This window comes from Mirounga leonina, unplaced genomic scaffold (assembly GCF_011800145.1).
Source record: "Mirounga leonina isolate KUSES-001 unplaced genomic scaffold, KU_Mleo_1.0 Mir_201, whole genome shotgun sequence".
NCBI classification, from domain to species: domain Eukaryota; kingdom Metazoa; phylum Chordata; class Mammalia; order Carnivora; family Phocidae; genus Mirounga; species Mirounga leonina.
This window is the reverse complement of record NW_023270504.1, coordinates 28,952,970-28,968,829: the sequence shown is the minus strand read 5'-3', so window position 1 is coordinate 28,968,829 and position 15,860 is coordinate 28,952,970. Positions and strand designations below refer to the sequence as shown.

The following is a 15,860-nucleotide window of genomic DNA, read 5'->3' as shown; positions in this document are numbered from 1 at the left end:
TGTCATCACAATTCTGGTCAAGAAATAGAACTTTGTTAGCCACCCCAAAAGTACCTCCCAATTACAATTTCCCTCCCCCCTCAAAAATGACTGCTTTGACATTTGTAGTAGTAAGTTCCTTACATTTATTTATTTATTTATTTATTTATTTATTTTTAAATGTTTAAATCTTTTTTTTTTTTTAAGATTTTTCTATTTATTTGACAGAGAGAGACACAGCGAGAGAGGGAACACAAGCAGGGGGAGCGGGAGAGGGAGAAGCAGGCTTCCCGCCAAGCAGGGAGCCCGATGCGGGGCTCGATCCCAGGACCCTGGGATCATGACCTGAGCCAAAGGCAGACGCTTAACGACTGAGCCACCCAGGCGCCCCAGTTCCTTACATTTAAAAAATAGTTGTATCAGTCAAATGTGTATTCTTCCACACCAAGGTTTAGTCTTTCCCACTTTAAAAAAATTAAGAATGATTAATTTTAGAAAATGTTTTGATGTGTTATTTTACCTCCCATGTATATATCTTAAGTCAGATTTACCTGTAGAAAAAAATTTAGTAACTTTAAGTTCTTTGATGCTTCAGAGCCTTGAAAGAGTTGATGTAGTGATGTGAATTGTATTTCAGGGTGTTCTAATGTCAGAAGAAGAAGTATTTGAACTTGTTCCTGATGATGAGCGACAGTGTTCAGCGTGCAGAACCACGTGTTTTCTCTCTGCTCTCACATGTTCCTGTAATCCTGAGCGCCTCGTGTGTCTCTACCATCCAACTGATCTGTGCCCCTGCCCCATGCAGAAGAAATGTCTTAGGTATCCTTACGTTTCTTGTAAACTTGTTACTTCTTTTAAAACCAAATGCACTGTTCTTTGTAATTCCTCTTCCCCATGTGTGCACTGGTAACTTTTCCTTGTCTCTCTGCCTCCCTGCTGAGGACCAGTCCTTTAAAGTTGGCCCTAAACTTGACAACTAATGTTAGTTTTTTTTTTTATCAATTGATTTCACATGTTCCCTGTCTCTCCCTGCATTAAAACTCTGTGGGTGGTTTGATTTAAGACACCCATTTTCTTGGTCATTGTATTAAGCTGATTGTACTTAAAATTTATTTTCAAGTTGGTTTTTTGCAAAGTTTTAAATTTCTGTGTTTTTTGTTTGTTTTTGTTTGTTTTTAGATACCGTTACCCGTTAGAGGACCTCCCTTCTCTGCTGTATGGTGTGAAGGTCAGGGCACAATCCTATGACACGTGGGTCAGCCGTGTTACAGAAGCATTATCTGCCAACTTCAACCACAAGAAAGGTTAAGTTTCCTCCTTTTGTATGCATACACTGAAATTATTGTCACATTGAAAGAGGCTTTGTTTTGTTTTATGTGCTTTTCCTCCATTAAGGAAAAATTATAGGCTTCATATGCGATTTGCGACTAATGGGTTGGTTGACTGACTATAGATTTAGTTTTCTATTTGAGAATTCTCTTTTACATAAAAAGTTAATATAAAATGGGACAGATAGCTAACTTGGCAGTAGATACGTATTTTGGGGAGTCATTATTACCAGTGGACTGCCACTAAAGGTTAATTAAGAAAGAGGAATTACCTTCCTGGAGAGAAATTGTCCATAAGGATTAGGAATGAGCACCTGCTCTTAAGCTTTTATTGCAGTGGTGAGATTTTTACAGCTGCAGTGTTTCCACTAATAGATTGATGACTAACTTGAGAGAGGTTGGTGAGTATTTTTAAATGACTTTGTATGTCTGTGGTCATAGTATATAGCTTTGTTTTTACAGATTTGATTGAATTACGAGTAATGCTGGAAGATGCTGAGGATAGGAAATACCCAGAGAATGATCTCTTTAGAAAACTCAGAGATGCTGTGAAAGAAGCTGAGACTTGCGCTTCTGTCGCTCAGCTGCTTCTGAGCAAAAAGCAGAAGCACAGGTAAGACTAAGAAGAGTTCTCCAGTGGTTTCCTGTGGGTTTTTTGGTTTTGTTTATTTGCTGGCCCCTCCCTATATTATCTTTGACCTCTTGTCTTGGCCATTTCCCTCCCACCCTCCCTCCAATCATGTCCCGATCTTCTCTCCTACTACTGTCCCTTCTTTCTTGCTCCACTCTGCAGTCCTCTTCCCCTTTGTGCTTTTTGTACACGGCAGGCACGGTTCTGCTTAGGGCCTTCTCACTTCTTCGCTCTTTGAGCGCTCTTCCCTGATATCCAGATGGCTTGTTCCCTCACTTCTTTCAGGTCTTTTCAGATAGCTGACACATTCTTGAAGAGGCCTTCTCTGACAACCCTTTATAAAATTGCAGCCTTTTTATTCTTCTTTCCTGCTTTGTTTTTCTCCTAGTCCTGTCACTTCCTGACATACTAATTTATTTATTATCTCCTCCTTTCTTTCCCAGTCCCACTAGACACCTGCTAGACTAGAATGTTGGAGATTTTTTACCCTTTTTTCGTTGCTCTATTTCTTGTAAATAAATAAATGATACTACACGCTGAAGGCAGGTGGCAGCAGAGAGTAATCTTGAGGGATGCTGGAGAGGCTGTGTTATTACGTGTAGAAGTATGTGCCCTTGATTTCATGGAATTCACATGTGTTAAATTTTCTGTGGTATTGTTTTGTATTCATGCCAACACTTTCCTGGTATCTGAACGGCTTTTGCTATGGCCCTTCACATTGGGTTTTAAATTACTTTGTGCGTTTTTTATTTGTACATTTGATTGGAGAACCTTTCTTTGAAGCATTGATCAGGGAATTTTCACCTGTCATTGGGTCACTAACCCCCTTGAAGAATCTGGCAAAAGCGTAGGGACCCTTTTAGAAAAATGCACATACATATACAATTCTGAATCCGTTTCAGAGGGGTTTATTAGCCCCCAGCCAAGTTAAAGGCCCTTGTTCCACATTTTAAGCTTTTTGAGGTAGAAGATTTAGTTTTATTAACAACCATACTATTTTACTCTGAGGAATTTATTGACTGTTTAAAATGCTCAATACTTATAAGATTAGAGGAACTATAACTTGGAGAGTTGAATCTTTGAGTCATTAACTAATGAGGTAAAAACCTAATTTGAAAGTGATCACCATTACAGTGGAACCTCTCAAACACTCATATTCTGGGATTGCTTGGGTTAGAATTCTAGAGAGACTAGAAGCCCCTTTGATATCAGATGACTATGGATTTTTCTTACTTATATCTCAATATTATTTCACATCAGGCAGAGCCCAGATAGTGGGAGGACTCGGACCAAACTGACAGTGGAAGAATTGAAGGCCTTTGTCCAACAACTTTTTAGTCTTCCATGTGTCATCAGCCAAGCTCGACAAGTAAAGGTGGAGTATTACATTCTTTTCTTGGGTAATATCCTTTGTAGTATGGGTTTCTGTTTTGGGTAAACAGTGTGTCTAGACTAGCTTTTTGTTCTGTTTGTTTGTCACATAAGTGCTGCTGTTTGAAGTTTTTCAGTAAGCAGTAAGAATCCCCTGGTTTCATTCTTAGCCTTTAATTCTCCTTTTAAAATTCTGGAACCAAGAGTAGTTAGTTTAGAATTTTTTTCTGCATTGGGCGCCTGGGTGGCTCAGTTGGTTAAGCGACTGCCTTCGGCTCAGGTCATGATCCCGGAGTCCCTGGATCGAGTCCCGCATCGGGCTCCCTGCTCGGCGGGGAACCTGCTTCTCCCTCTGACCCTACCCCCTCTCATGTGCTCTCTCTCATTCTCTCTCTCTCAAATAAATAAATAAAATCTTAAAAAAAAAAAAAAAAGAATTTTTTTCTGCATTAATCTTAGATCAGAATCCCCATTTAGCATAGATGTAATTGAAATGCAAGAAAATAGTTAAAAGAACCTGAATGTATCAGGAAGTTATTAGTTCATGAGCTTTTAAAAATGTGAGCTCTGAAATTACTAGATCCCTGATGGTTTCTTGAATTCATACACAGTCTCAAAAAGTGTCTATCAAATGTATTAATCAGCATAGTTCTAATCCTCTCATAGTTTGTGGTATGTTTTGTGATTTGGCCATGGGCAGGGTATCTAAAATGGTTTTTATCAAGGTTATCAGCTTGAGGTGGCTGGGTGGCTCAGTCGGTTAAGCATCTGCCTTTGGCACAGGTCATGATCCCAGGATCCTGGGATTGAGTCCCACATCACCCGGCCTCCCTACTCAGTGGGGAGCCTGTTTCTCCCTTTCTTTCTGCCTGCCACTCCCCCTGCTTGTACGTTCACTCTCTCTGTCAAAAGAAATAAATCTTAAAGAAAAAAAAAAAAGGTTATCAGCTTGTGAAATCTAGTATCGGTTGTGTTTCTGCTGTGACCCCATGTCGTAGAAGCATTTTGGTGGTTGACTGCTCTTTCTTCCTGAGAGACTTTATTCTCTGAACATCTGTGACATCACATGCTCTAGTTTTCTTCATTCATTCACAGTTCCTTTTCTTCGGTGTTCTTGGCTGTTTGTTTTCTCCTTGGCTTGACTTCTAAGTGTTGGAGTGTATTAAGAGTCTCAGCTCTTTCTTTAGGTCCTGACATCTTATTGGTTTAGTGACAGTAAGTATCACCTGTATCCTGTTGATCCCCAGATCATCAGCTCTCAATGCCTTTGCTCTCTCCTACAAGCTTCTACATCCATTGCATACTCTGTGTATCCCGTGGCAGACTAAAAGGCATCTTAAAAGCCTTTTAATGAATCAGAAATCCTTGATTCCTTTATTTCCCTTATACCCCATATCCAGTCTCTAAACAAGTGCTACCGTTATCTTCAGAATGTTTCCCAAAGTGAACCATTTGCCATCATCTGCATTGCTTACACTGTGCTCCGAGCCTCTAGATTCTGCCCCTGAGATCACTGTACTAGCCTCTTACCTCGTCTCCCTTCTTCTTCTCTTGTCCCTGACAGTTTATTTTTATTCGGTAGCCAGTGTGACCATGTAAATTATAAATCAAATTATATCGCTTCTCTGTGGTTAAAATTCTCCAGTGCTTCCCCAAAGCCATTAGAATGAAATCTAAACTTCTAATCTGTGTGGCACTACGTAATCTGACCTCTGCTTATTTTTTAACTGCATTTCTCCACTTCGCTCCCCATCATCCACTTTAGAGCAAGACATTTCTCTGTAAAAGCTTTTGCAGTTATTATCCGCTCTGCCTGAACTGCTCTTCCTCCAGATCTTCATATAGTTCCCACCTCTAACTCCTCGTTTTAGTTTCAGTTCATCTGCTTTCTGTGACCACCATTGCAAAGTAATATGCCCACCCCCTCTGGTCATTCTCTATTGTGTTGCCCTGTTTTATTTTCACAGCACTTAAAACTAACTGGAACATTTTATTCATATATTCAGTGTCTATTTATATTAAAATACATTCCTTGGGCGCCTGGGTGGCTCAGTCATTAAGTGTCTGCCTTTGGCTCAGGTCATGATCTCAGGGTCCTGGGATCGAGTCTCACATCGAGCTCCCTGCTCGGCAGGAAGCCTACTTCGGCTGGAAGCCTGCTTCTCCCTTTCCCTCTCCCCCTGCTTGTGTTCCCTCTCTCGCTGTGTCTCTGTCAAAAAAACAAAACAAAAAACTTAAAAAAAATAAAATACGTTCCTTAAAGATAAGGACTTTGTATGTTTTAGTGCTTATAACAGTGGCTGCATCTAAGTCCGTAGTCATTAAATATTGTTTGAATGAATTAATCATGTTTTAAAAGTAAGTTTGTGTAAGTATTACAGAGAAGCATAATTATGTTCTTAACTATCATATCTGGTGCTATAATGGTGAGATGATTAGATAGTCTAGAATTTGATAGTTTTCCTGAACTGTGTCTATTCCAAACTCATTCTGTATCTTTTAAATTAGTTTTTTATTTTTATTCTTTTGACTTTTTCAGAATCTGCTGGATGATGTGGAAGAGTTTCATGAACGTGCTCAAGAGGCCATGATGGATGAAACCCCAGATTCTTCCAAACTCCAAATGTTGATAGACATGGGCTCTAGTCTCTATGTGGAGCTACCTGAACTGGCCCGACTAAAGCAAGAGCTACAGCAGGCTCGATGGTTGGATGAAGTAAGACTGACCCTGTCAGATCCACAACAGGTCACTTTGGATGTCATGAAGAAACTGATAGACTCTGGGGTGGGATTGGCACCCCACCATGCTGTGGAGAAGGCAATGGCTGAACTACAGGAGCTCCTTACAGTCTCTGAGCGATGGGAAGAAAAGGCTAAGGTCTGCCTACAGGCAAGGTGAACACATACATTGGTGACTGTTGCCTCTTTTAATAACTAAGGGTAGAACCGAAGGAGGAACATAAGGCTCTGTTTCATTAAATATTTTTTTAAATTTTTTATTCTTATGTTAATCCCCATACATTACATCATTAGTTTTAGATGTAGTGTTCCATGATTCATTGTTTGTGCATAACACCCAGTGCTCCATGCAGAATGTGCCCTGCTCAGTACCTACCATGTTTCATTAAATATTTAATTAGATGTTTTATGCCTTCCCTGACCAGCCACTAAATTATCAAATAGGTCTGCAAATAGTTTCAGATACTGTGTGCATGCTAGTGCAGAGTACTTTGCTAGGTACTTTAAGTGAAACAAAGTAGTATTTTGTTTAGAACCTTCCCATTACCAATCTTTAAAAAAAAAAGAAAGAAGGGGCGCCTGGGTGGCTCAGATGGTTAAGTGTCTGCCTTCAGCTTAGGTCATGATCCCAGCGTCCTGGGATCGAGTCCCGCATCGGGCTCCCTGCTCTGCGGGGAGCCTGCTTCTCCCTCTCCCTCTGCCTCTCTCCCTGCTCATGCTCTCTCTCTCTCTCTCTCTCTCTGTATCTCTGTGTCTCAAATGAATAAATAAAATCTTTAAAAAAATAAAAAAAAAAGAACCTTCCCATTACCTATACTATAGTTCAGAGCTAAGAAATGTAAAGCTCACTGCAATATGTTATTATTAACTAATAGGTACAGAAAAATGCTATAGGAATTCAGAGGAGGGGAGGTCATTGTTACCTGTGGTGGTCAGAAGAGAAGCTTGAGAGAAAAGAACTTTAGGTAGAGCTTTGAAGCATGAGTGAAATTGAAGTGGAAGGGGCGTGAGAGAAAGATCAAGCTGAGTTTAAGGAATATATATATAGGGTTAGGTGACAAGTTAAATGGGCTTTCTTGGAGTGGAGGATTTATGTAGGAAAGTAGTGGGAAAGAAGCAAGAAAGGAGAACATTACGCAGTTGCATTAGCATTGGCACCCCCATTGGATTTTTGAGATTTCAGTAAAGCATTCACCATACTTGACTGTATATCAACTAATTAGACTGTAATGTTCTTTATGAAAGTATTTCTTTAGCTAAAATTAAGATCTATAATTTCTCTTGTGAGGATGAGGAACCTGGCATACTTAGAGTCCATAGTTATTAAATACACAGCTCAGATTGATTGATCAATTTATTTATTTATTTATAAGTGTCTCTGGATGTCTTACAACTAACTTTTTTTTAAGACTTTATTTATTTGACAGAGAGAGACACAGCGAGAGAGGGAACACAAGCAGGGGGAGTGGGAGAGGGAGAAGCTGGCTTCCCACTGAGCAGGGAGCCCGATGTGGGGCTCGATCCCAGAACCCTGGGATCATGACCTGAGCCGAAGGCAGATGCTTAACCAACTGAGCCACCCAGGTGCCCCAACACAACTCAAATTTAAAGCCTTTACCACTTCATTCCAAAGTCTTCATGTACTTAATTGCCAGCCACTTATTTTGGTTGCAGTTGATAGGAGAAGCCTTAGATAATTCAGTGAACACAGTTCTGTTTAACCAAGAAAAGGCTGCATATATTTTTGCTGGATATTTTGCTCTCTAGTTATCATGGAGAATACGTACTAAAATGTATCCATAGCTTTTTGTTTGAAACCTTCAAATTACTCTGTGTCTTCAGATTCATGACAGTTCCAGGAGCATATTAAATGGGAAAGGATAAATAACTTTGGAATGCAAAACCATGATTTGATATACCTGATGCAACTTATTGTAGTCTACAGAATGAGATTTTGTTGGTAGTAATATTTGAAAACTCACTTTCTCTCATTTTTCCACATTTAATCAATCACTAAGTTTTAATGAGTTTGCCTCCAAAATGTCTTTCGTATCTGTCTTTTTCGATTTCATTGTCACTGACCTAGTTATGGTGCTCTTGTATTTTACTTAATCTTTGCAATTCAGTATTTATGGAGTACCTACTACATGCCAGGCACTATCTCTTTTTTTTTTTTTAAAGATTTTTTTTATTTATTTATTTGAGAGAGAGAGAATGAGAGAGAGAGCACATGAGAGGGGGAAGGGTCAGAGGGAGGAGCAGACTCCCTGCAGAGCAGGGAGCCCGATGCGGGACTCGATCCTGGGACTCCAGGATCATGACCTGAGCCAAAGGCAGTCGCTTAACCAACTGAGCCACCCAGGCGCCCGCCAGGCACTATTTCTAAGTGCAATAAAGATAGTAGGGGAAAAGACCCACAATGTTCCTGGTGTAAAATAGAGCCAACATTCTAGTGGGGAGAGACAGGTGAATAAGTGAGTGAACGAATGGATGAATGAATTTCAGATAATTGTCATGAAGAAAATATAATTAGTAAAGATATAGGGGGTGATAGGGTTTGGTGGGGATAGTGGAAAGTAGAACCTTTTGTTTTCTAACTTCCGTCAAAGTTAGCTTTCTGAAACACATCTACAATGTTCTTGGCCTCTTAGCATTGGTTAACACCTGACCACTATATTCTCAATATCCTCCTTCTTTGCTTTTGGCCTTCTCTCCCTGCCTCTCAAATAATGCCTTTCCTCAAGATTCTGGCCTAGACCACTTCTTTTTTCACTCTGTACATCTCCCTGGAAATTTCATCTAATACATTTTGTGGCTCCATTGGCCATCTTTATACTGATTAACTCCAAATTCTCATCTATAACATAGATATTTTTCATAGATACTATCTGCCTGTTAGGTAGTTCCATTGGATGTCCTGTTGGTACCTCAAATTCCCCATATCCAGAATTGGATTCATTAACTCTTTCCCATCATCTCTTCCTTTCCTCCTTTTTTCTTTGAATTACACCTTTTTTTTTTCCTCCTTTAAACAAGCTTTGGAAATTAACTTTGACTTTTCCTTTCCATTTACATACCTTCAACTTCAGTTAACTACCAGGTCATGTTGATTATATTTCCTCAATGTTTATCACTTTCATTCTTCTTTGGGGGTGCTGTCATAGTTGGCCTAAATCATAGGCTCTGTGACCTCACCCTGTTCTCACCCATTCTCTACACTGCAACTAGTATTTTCCTAAAATACAGGTGTGGCTTTTTCATTCCCTTGGTTAGAGCCCTTCACTGTTTCCCATTTCCCTGGGGATGACATTTAGAGTCCTTCATCTGATTCATAAGAGCATCTGTAATCTAGCCCCTTGCTTAAGGATCTAGCCTCATCCCTTGCCATTCTTCTTTGCATTATATGTTCCAAGCGTAGTGATCCCCCTGCTTTCCTCAGATATGCCATGTTCTTTCTTGTCTCTGGACCTTCGCATGTGCTCATTTTATTCTCCTCTGGAACAGTCTTCCCTTCTGCCCATCCCCTGTGGTGTACCACTACCCGGCCTCTGGTCCCAGCTTACCTGACTCACTCCTATTCAAAAAGGATAAGAAAGCTTAGAAGTCACTTCTGGGAATCCTTCCGTCACCTGCCGAGTTAGTTTATGGTCCTCCTGCTGTATATGTTGATAGCATCTTACGTGCTATGAATAATCCCCCTCTACTACCATAAGATTAAAACGTTTCATGAGGCAAGGTCTCTATCACTCCTGTGTGTTAATAATCTCCAGGACCTAGCACAATGCCTAGCACATAGTAGGATTCATGGATAATGAAACTGTTCTCACCCTTATTAGCTTCCTAATGCTTCCATGGCAAAATTCATGGCTCTTGAGCCCTCTTATATCTTTTTGCATCTTTCTTTCCTGTCAAATTCCCCTACTTCTTGCTCTTAACTCCTGCCTCACCCCCGTCCTCACACCAGCTCCCATCTTAAACTGGACTACTAACTTATTTTTTTTTAAGATTTTAGTTTTTAAATTAAAAGAATATATATAATCTCTACCCCCAAATGGGGCTCGAACTCTTGACCTTGAAATCAAGAGCTACATGCTCTACCCACTGAGCCAGCCGGGTACTCTGGGACCTCTAACTTATTTTTAAATGTTTCTTCATGTCTTTGTTCATTATATTCCTGGGTTTTTTTCCTTAACCTTTCACTTGAGAAAGTCACACTTCTTTAAGCCTCAGCTCAAAGCCCATCTCAGCTCCTCTAAGCAGAATTAATCACAACTTCCCATAGTGGTAAGCCTGTAGTGATTTGCTCTTCGTCCCCAGTACAAGTTTAATTCTTATCTTGTATTCTGATTTGTTGAGGATAGGTCTATTTTATTCATCTTTTAACTGGGTGGTATTGAATGTAGTTGAATTAAATGTACATGGTCAACATTACTGGACTTCTAGACTGTTGCTTTCCACACTGCTGATAAGCATCTCTGACAGTTTCAGATATTGTGGAGAACTAAAATAGATCCAGTTTAGTAGTGAAAAGAGCAAGGGATCTGAGACTCATTCTGAATCAGTATTTCAGCTGTGCCATTCACTGTATTAAATGACTTGGGGAAAATAATTGATTTTTAAGGTTTTCTTATTTGTATATTGGGAATAAAGGTAATAGCTGCTTTGCCTCCCTTATAGGATGTGGTAAGAACTAAATGAAATCATGTATATGAAATTTCTCTGCACATTCTAAAATGTTATTTAAATGTTGGTAGCAGTTCGACTTTTCCTCATGCATCTACCCTATCTTTGTGTTTTTTTTTTTTTTAAGACCACGGCACAGTGTGGCAAGTTTAGAAAGCATAGTGAATGAAGCCAAGAACATTCCAGCCTTTCTACCCAATGTGTTGTCCCTGAAAGAAGCGTTACAAAAGGCTCGAGAATGGACAGCTAAAGTGGAAGCTATTCAGGTAAGGAGCCTCTTGAATTATCCCACCATTTGGGTAATGTTGTCTTACAGATGAATCCTGTAAGCCTTTAATTTTTAGAATAGAAAAACCATAATAAAATAATAGTACTTAAAATTCAGTTGTTCTTCCATCTGATTTTGTCATTCAAAATAAATATTACCTATTTAAATGTTACTTGTTTCTGTTGACTCCCTGCTATGAAAGATGACAGAATTAGCTATTTATTTAACTCTTAGCAATAGGGAGTTTATTCCCTGCTGTATTCTTTGAATCTTTGCCATGTGTGCAAATAAATTTTAAAATAAGAGGCAGAAAAAAGAAAATGAAATTAATATTTACCGAACACCGTAACACTCATGGTAGGTATTATTCTAGTTGTTTGGGAGTAGAAATGTGAGGGAAGGGTATAAAGACAGTACCTTGGCCCTCAGAAAGACATGTATTATATATTTTAATTTAAAACAATATATAATATTCCTCCTGAATTATAAAAACCTTGCAGCATTTTCAGTATTGAGGATGTACATACTCTTTATTGTAAACCTATATCCAAAGAAAATGAAACCAACTCTCTGCTGTCCCAAGAAAGAACATATTCTAGGTGTCAAGTTCTAATGACTTCTGTTTTAGTTTGTTTCCAGTTAACTTTTTCTGGGAGCTTCTTAGCTGCATTTTTCTGTGCTATTTTAAAAATTATCTCGGGCGCCTGGATGGCTCAGTTGGTTGAGCGACTGCCTTCGGCTCAGGTCATGATCCTGGAGTCCCGGGATCGAGTCCCACGTCGGGCTCCCTGCTCAGCAGGGAGTCTGCTTCTCTCTCTGACCCTCCCCCCTCTCATGCTCTCTATCTCATTCTCTCTCTCAAATAAATAAATAAAATCTTTAAAAAAAAATAAAAAAATAAAAAAATAAAAATTATCTCTATTTTCCAAACTGAGGATTGCTGGAGGGGTGGTGGGTGGGTGGGGGGATAGGCTAAATGGATGATGGGCATTAAGGAGGGCATGGGTTGTGATGAACACTGGGTGTTCTCTGTAAGTGATGAATCACTAAATTGTGTTCCTGAAACCAATACTACACTATATGTTAACTAACTTGAATTTAAATAAAATATTGGAAGAAAAAAATTAATCTCTGTTTTCATCAGGACAGCTCCTCTGTTTCATCTTTAACCTATTTCAGCAGGTTGGTTGTCCTCAAATGTTTGATAACCCTTGGTTGGCTGTTAATTTATGACCACAAGACCAAGTCTACAAGTAGAGATGGCTGTCTTGTGTTTCCTCTATAATTTTGAAGGACTTGCCCTCTGCCAGGCCCTTCCTTCAATGGGGAGACTGACTCGTAGTTCTAAGTAAGTGGACAACTTCTGTTGACAGGCAGACTCTTCTTTAAGATACAGCGCTTGGGAGCAGGCTAAGTCAAGTCTTAGCTAGGAGGTCTTTCCTAGTCAAACAGCTATAGTTGGGTACAAGGAGTAGCAGTAAACCTGGTATTTCTCAGCTGTATCTATTTGAGTTTTCTTTTCTCTTCCATTTCACTATTCTTTAATCCTAGTACCACAGTGATTTAATGATACCATTATAATATCTCTTAGGGCTAGAACCTTCCCATTATTATTATTATTATTATTATTATTAAAAATTCACTTAAGTTGGGGTGCCTGGTTGGTTCAGTTAGTGGAGTGTGTGACCCTTGATCTCGGGGTTGTGAGTTCAAGCCTCACATTGGGTGTGGAGCCTACTTTAAAAAAAAAATCACTTAAGTTTTTTGCCTTTATTTTTCCACATGTTTCAGTGTAACTTTCAAAATGAATTTATAGGCAAATGAGTCAGTTAACATAGGAAATAACCTTTTATTGGAATGTCTATGTATAGCATGTAACTATGCCTTTCCCTCATTCAGGGCTTCTGAGTAACAGTGAATGTTAAGGACATATATACAGTTTCTTACAGGAATGGTTATGTGTTCTGTCCGCCTGGAGATTCATCCAGTCTAAGGTATCTGAATTACTGCCTGTTGGCTGTCAACCCACTTCGGGTGTTCTTGCCAAATCCCTGGAATGGATTACTTACTAACCCTCTCATCTCATATAATGATTTATTTAGTAAATTTACAGCAGTAATAGTTCTAAAGACTTCATTACATGGAAATACTGAACCATTGTGACTTAGGCAAATATCCGTTCTCATCTGTATTTATAAAGCATAAAATGGAGGTGGTTATCAGAAATAAAATACTGCTACAGATGAGAATGGATATTTGCCTAAGTCACAATGGTTCAGTATTGTTGTTGGAAGAGTTTGAAAGACTTTGAAATAGGCAAAAGAAATTACCGGATGTCCTTTTTGTGGAGTACTGGATATTGTCTAGTCAACTCTCCAGGATTATCTCATTCTAGGAGTGTGTGCTGTAGATTTTCTTTGACCAGGCTATTTTACAGCTCTGTCAATTATTAAAAAATGATAGTAATACAAATGAATTATGTCCATAGAAAATTAAATTTATCTATAACAGAACAATTTATTTCCCCATGGTAGAAAAGATGATTGAATTGTCCCATATGATATTAAATATCTGTTTCCATCTATTAGCAAATTTCTTGTCTCATTCCTGATTGTATTTATATATGTCTGTCCTTTCTTTTTTTTTTTTTTAAAGATTTATTTATTCATTTTAGAGAGAGTGTGTGTGTGAACAGGGGAGGGGTAGGGGAGAAGGAGAAGGGAAGCAGGCTCCCCGCTGAGCAGGGAGCTGGACGCTGGGCTTGATGTCCTAACCAGGAGATCATGACCTGAGCTGAAACCAAGAGTCGGATGCTCAACTGACCGAGCCAACCAGGTGCCCCTTATATGTCTGTTCTTTAGATTCTTTTGAACTGATTTTTACATCTTAACTGGTTCCCTCATTAATTAATAAAAATCTCTGACAGTATGAATTTACAGAATTTTTAAAAAGGACATTGGAAGCTCTAGGTTTAAAGAATAACATTTAATAAAAAACTTAACACTAAACTCTTTGTAAGATCTTCCGACCAGTATCACTAGATAGACTCCATAAGAAAGTGCAAGTTGTGTGAGAATGCACTTTCGTTTTTCAGAGTGGCAGCAACTATGCTTACTTGGAGCAGCTGGAGAGCTTATCTGCTAAAGGGCGACCTATCCCTGTGCGCCTGGATGCGTTGCCCCAGGTAGAATCACAAGTAGCAGCTGCACGGGCATGGAGAGAACGGACCGGGCGGACCTTTCTTAAGAAGAATTCTAGCCATACCTTGTTGCAGGTAAAGAACAGTTGGTAATTTAATACCTGTAGGTAGGGGTTTTATTGGTGAGGGTTTTCAGTTTATCTGGTCATGGTTATATAAGTGATTCCTATTAAGTGATATCAAATGTTGACTGGAAATCTGGATCCTTAGGCAGACTTATCTCCGGTTCATCTTGTACTGTGTCCAGATAAAGCAATCAGCCTGGATCTTATCTCTGTTACTAATGGATTCTGTCCTTGAAATATTTTATACTCGTTACCCTTTTCATCTTGAGCACTTGAACATCCTAATAGTTAAAGGGCATAGGCTTTGGAGTAAGGTACTTTCATGTTGAGCACTGGCTCTCTAATTGCTAAGCCTGTGTGCTTGGGTAAGTTGTTTTCTTTCTGAGCCTTAGTTTCCCCGATTTGTGAAATACAGATGATACACCTACTATACAGAGGGTTGTTGTAAGGATTGAGTTAGGTGTGTGTAGAAGGTACATAAGAAAGTGCCTAGGACAAGATGAGTGGTCAGTAAATGGTTCCTTTTTATTGTTTTCAGTTTTAAGATTTTTTTTTTAAACTAGAACTCAGTGTTTGGTTTTATTTTTGTAGGTGCTAAGTCCCCGGACTGACATTGGTATATACGGGAGTGGTAAGAACAGAAGGAAAAAAGTAAAAGAACTAATAGAAAAAGAAAAAGAAAAGGATCTGGACCTTGAGCCTCTGAGTGATCTGGAGGAAGGATTAGAGGAAACCAGAGATACAGCTATGGTGGTAAGAAATTATGTAATGCATTTTGAGTCTGCTTCATGAATATAAAATTCTATGAAGATATTAGCAGATTCATTGGTTTTATGTTCTTAACTATTTTTATTTGTGTATACTTTATCTTTGGCTTTATAGTAAAATATTTCATTTTTTTATATTTGTAATAGAAGTTTATTAGTCTGCTCTCTCCCTAAAATTGTCTTTTCCATATCTCTGTTCTTTATTATTGTTTTAATAGTTGTCTAATATTCCATCAAATTGTCCGTAGTTTATTTTTTTTTTTTTAAAGATTTTATTTATTTATTGGAGAGAGAGAGAGAGAGAACATGAGAGGGGAAAGGGTCAGAGGGAGAAGCAGACTCCCCACCGAGCAGGGAGCCCGACATGGGACTCGATCCTGGGACTTCAGGATCATGACCTGAGCCGAAGGCAGTCGCTTAACCATCTGAGCCACCCAGGCGCCCTTGTCCGTAGTTTAATACTTTTCTGATACATCAAATATTTGGATTATTACTAATGTTTGCTATTATGGATAATATAAAGTGAACTTCTTTATAAAGTCTTCCTTTTTTCAAATTATTTTCCTATACTTAGCTCTTAGGAATGTGATTACTGGGTTAGAATTTAATAGCATTTTGTGACATTTAATCCTGTGCTTTTAAAAGGAATTATATCTGTTTAATGATACCAGCTGCTATTTAAAATATCTCCTTTCTCTTAGTCTCATTCATAATATAGTGAGTGCCCAAGAAAATACTTGTAACTTATTAGAATGATGGGTATTTTTGGAGAGGAGGAGGAATGTGTGAAGATGACTAGGAGCCTGAGGATGTAAAGAGAAATAAAAAAT

The 15,860-nt window shown here is 38.9% G+C and overlaps 1 protein-coding gene across 4 annotated transcripts in view; it reads left to right on the top strand.

Moving 5' to 3' along the window:
• KDM5A (lysine demethylase 5A) overlaps positions 1–15,860 on the top strand; it is a 95,878-nt gene that overhangs the window by 55,701 nt on the left and 24,317 nt on the right. For all 4 annotated transcript variants that reach the window (XM_035028494.1, XM_035028493.1, XM_035028497.1 and 1 more), the window contains 8 exons: positions 617–798; positions 1,159–1,283; positions 1,770–1,920; positions 3,199–3,313; positions 5,849–6,204; positions 10,859–10,997; positions 14,094–14,273; positions 14,855–15,016. In XM_035028494.1, the coding sequence (XP_034884385.1) occupies positions 617–798; positions 1,159–1,283; positions 1,770–1,920; positions 3,199–3,313; positions 5,849–6,204; positions 10,859–10,997; positions 14,094–14,273; positions 14,855–15,016 (1,410 nt within the window). The remainder of the gene's footprint in view (positions 1–616; positions 799–1,158; positions 1,284–1,769; positions 1,921–3,198; positions 3,314–5,848; positions 6,205–10,858; positions 10,998–14,093; positions 14,274–14,854; positions 15,017–15,860) is intronic.